Here is a 3,629-nt window from a genome sequence, read left to right as displayed (position 1 = left end):
AAAGGCCCTGAATATTGTCTTGTTGTGGTGTTATGTTACATATGTTATCTTTTTTCCTAATTCCTTTCCTAATTTATGTCTTCCTGTGTTGTTGCAAACGGAGCTGCTGTAATAGTTTTAATTATTATCATCATCATCATCATCATCATCATCATCAGGTTGACTGAAAGGAAACTGGTTCTGGTTCCTTCTGAAGACACTAGTCAAGTTCTCAAATTCCAAAGCAATCATCTAAAGTGATACGGCAGAATTAAAACTTTGCCACAAAGTGTTTATTCTCATTTAATGTAACCCCACAGAGGCTGCTGGTACTGGTAAAGTTAGATCATTTCACCAAGTTCCTTAGGTCAAAGGTCATTTTAGCCTGTCAACATGTTTGTCCTTGAGGCATCTTCACATTGCTAATTCCCTCTAATTACAGTCAGAGCTGTTAACCAGTGAGACCAATCAGCACGAGCAGACCTCAGCACTGGTTTCACTGGTCCACTGAGGCCTGAGGATGACCTCCCCTCCCCACTTTGTGACAACACACTTCAGCATGGACAGAAGTTTGTTTAGTGTTTGCTCATAGTCCCTCTACAATGTCCAGCTGTTTCCTTTTTAAAGAATAATGGCATTAAGATCAAACTAAGCTAATGTCAATCCAGACTCTGTTTGTGAAGCATTTCTGGAGTTTTAAGTTGTCTAATAGAACAGATTCTTGACCATTATTGTAACTATCTAAGTCCACAATAACTCTCAGACAATTGTCAATATACAAAACTGAGTCTCAAGTGTGAGTGTTTTCTGAAGCTTAGAAGTTACTAAAATAAAACACATATTTAGGAAAAGTTATGAGCTGAAAATCTTGTGGTTTTTATTTAACAGAATTATTTGCATCTAGAGTTCATAAAACCTCAACAACCCACTGGCAAAGCTTCTGCTTAGACAGAGCCTGCCCTTTCCTAGGGCCTCCATAGCAGATAAACAGGCTATCAGAGTTGTGAAAGTCAACAGTTGCCTGTAGATAATGCTCCAAGGCCCTAACTTATTTTCCTCATCTTGTAGGCATAAAGGGTCATAAGCTGACCTGTTTAAAGTCTTGTCCCAACACAACTGTTGTTTCCATCAGTGAGAAACAAAAGGGGGCAGTGGGTTGAGGACTCTGAAGCAAACAGATCCACTTTTGCAGTGCCATATCTGTATAAGGGATATCTGTTCCTCCATGACCGCAATGCGAGGAGGAATTGGTTGGATAGCCTGACTCTCTTGGCTCTGTGCAACATTGCCTATAGGTGGAGGCCATTGGTCCAAACCTGCAAAGGCCCAGCAGCATAATTGATATCAATGATGTCAACATGCCCAACAGCCTGAGAAAAATGCTGTACTTGAATCTCTTGTTCTTCTAGAAAGAGAGAAGCTGGAGTATGGCATCTACTCCCTGCAGCATTGGGGAGGTCAGCATCTGAAGGGAGTCCAGGGTAAATCTAATAAACGCTTTTTCCGGGTATGAGACAACTTTTGGCATAACAGACAATAAGGCCCCCAGCTCCTCAGTTTGTAGTTGGAAGGGCAGCGCAGAAAAACCCTCTCTGGAAGTAAGGGTGGAAGTCTCCATTTCCGCTACAGGAATCCATCATAGACAGGAAATCCTTGTCCCATTCTGGTGGGTAGGGGGCCTAGCCTGTGGACTATCCATCCTGGTTGCAGCCTTCCTGCCTAATTGAAGGTTAAGGAGCAAATCCTTAATTTCAGTAAACTCTAAAACAAGTCCTTCCACCCCAGCTAGTTGGGCTACCTTAGGTGGATAACACAGAAGCATGAGGGGCATTCATCACAGCCATCAGTGGCTAAACTTACTTGAGAATGGAAACACTCTAAGTAACAGAATACCTCAGTAACAAGACAACAAACTGATACAAGGCCATGATAATAAGCTAAGACTGTTGGATTCATCTGTTCTGAAAAGGTATAAAAGCTGCAGATGTCAGAAGTGACTGCAGCAGTCTGCAGTTTAGCAGTAAACTAATGCTGAGCTGTGTAACATCAACATGTCATTTTCATATTTAACTTAAATGTTCAGTGAGATGGTGAGTTTTGAATACTTTTTTAAATATTCCTCTTGTTCATTTTCATAATGGATTTTAGGGTGAATCATCAGAAGAAAACTCTGTCATTGTTTGCATACTGTAGTTGTTTTGTCATTTAAAGTTAGAGTTCTGGTTAAAGTTATGGTCAATTCAACTCTATCAACGTTGTCTTATTTCATTCTTGAAGCTTATATGATTGTTGGAAGTTTGAAATACTTATATTTTACGATAACTTGAACAGAAGCTTACATGAACCTATGTACATATTTTCTGGTGGCAGCCTGTTTGTAAATGAACTGTAAGTACAGGGTTGTTTCCAATGCTTCTGGTTCAGATTCTCTCTGACATTCACACTGTTTCTGCTTCATTTTGTTACCTGCAGATTTTCTGTTTGTATACATATGCAAATGTAGAGTTTTGTAATTTAGCCGTCATGTCTTATGACAGATATCTCGCTATCTGTTATCCTTTACAATATAACACACATATGACATTTAACAAGGTGTTTATTTTAATTATTTTGGTATGGTTGTACTCTTTTTTAAAATTTCTGATTACTTTATCCTTAAACATCCGTCTGACACTGTGTGGAAACATCATAAACAGTTTGTATTGTCATAACTACCTCATTGTTAAGTTGGCATGTTTGGACACCAAAGTGAACAACATTTATGGACTTTTTGCCACTGCTGTCTCCATTTTAGTCCCTCTGCTCCCAATCATTTTCTCTTACATGAAAATTCTCAAAATCTGTTTTTCTGGTTCCAGACAGACCAGACAGAAAGCTGTCAGTACCTGCACACCTCACCTTGTGTCTCTCATAAACTTTTCTTTTGGCTGTTTCTTTGAAATAGTTCAGACTAGATTTAATAAGGACAGTATTCCCAATGTTGTACGAATAATTTTGTCGTTATATTTCTCAGTACTTCAACCACTTCTGAATCCTATCATGTATGGAATGCAAATGTCTAAAATACGAAATACATGTAAAGATCTGTGCTGTTATAAAATGTCCACTGGTCACAGAGATTCAATGTAAAGGGTCAGTCATTTGTTTATTTGTAAAATCTCGCCCTCAATTAAAAAGGTTATTTTAAAAAATGACAGTACAGAAAAGTTCTGTGTTTACTGTAACTGAGGGATGTGGAAATATGTTGCCTGAAATAGGGTTCAATACATTTTATAGTTGTGATTTTAATAAAATATATCCACATACATCCTAAAACACAAGTAATATTCCTGTTGGAGTTGTGTGACATGTTGGTCAGGGAGCGTGTGTGTGAGACCTACAGAAAACAATGTATGGGACAGGAAATAAGACGTATACAGAGCAGACAGCTAGACAAGTAGAATAATAATATGGACATAAAAAGTGACACTTTTAAGTAAGTAATTTTAAGACAAGACAAAAATGTGAAAGTCTCTATCTAGATCCAGTTTTTGGTTTGTTCGTTCTGAGCTAAACATGGTGGGTAAACATAGCTGACTCCATAGAAGCTGCCTCTGTAGATAAAACATCTCAATTTAAGGTAACAAAAACATGATTCTTATGTTCAGGTG

General features: G+C 38.2%; 1 protein-coding gene across 1 annotated transcript; it reads left to right on the top strand.

Moving 5' to 3' along the window:
• The first annotated feature begins 2,210 nt into the window (after positions 1-2,210).
• LOC118339029 (putative gustatory receptor clone PTE03) lies at positions 2,211-3,108 on the top strand. The gene is given in 3 exon segments (XM_035676549.1): positions 2,211-2,301; positions 2,304-2,366; positions 2,369-3,108. Coding segments are annotated over 3 exon segments (894 nt in total).
• The last annotated feature ends 521 nt before the right edge of the window (positions 3,109-3,629 follow it).

This window comes from Morone saxatilis, unplaced genomic scaffold (genome assembly GCF_004916995.1).
Source record: "Morone saxatilis isolate NCDOM2014 unplaced genomic scaffold, NCSU_SB_2.0 Contig5, whole genome shotgun sequence".
In the NCBI taxonomy this organism is placed as follows: Eukaryota; Metazoa; Chordata; class Actinopteri; family Moronidae; genus Morone; species Morone saxatilis.
This window is presented reverse-complemented; position numbering and strand designations above follow the sequence as displayed.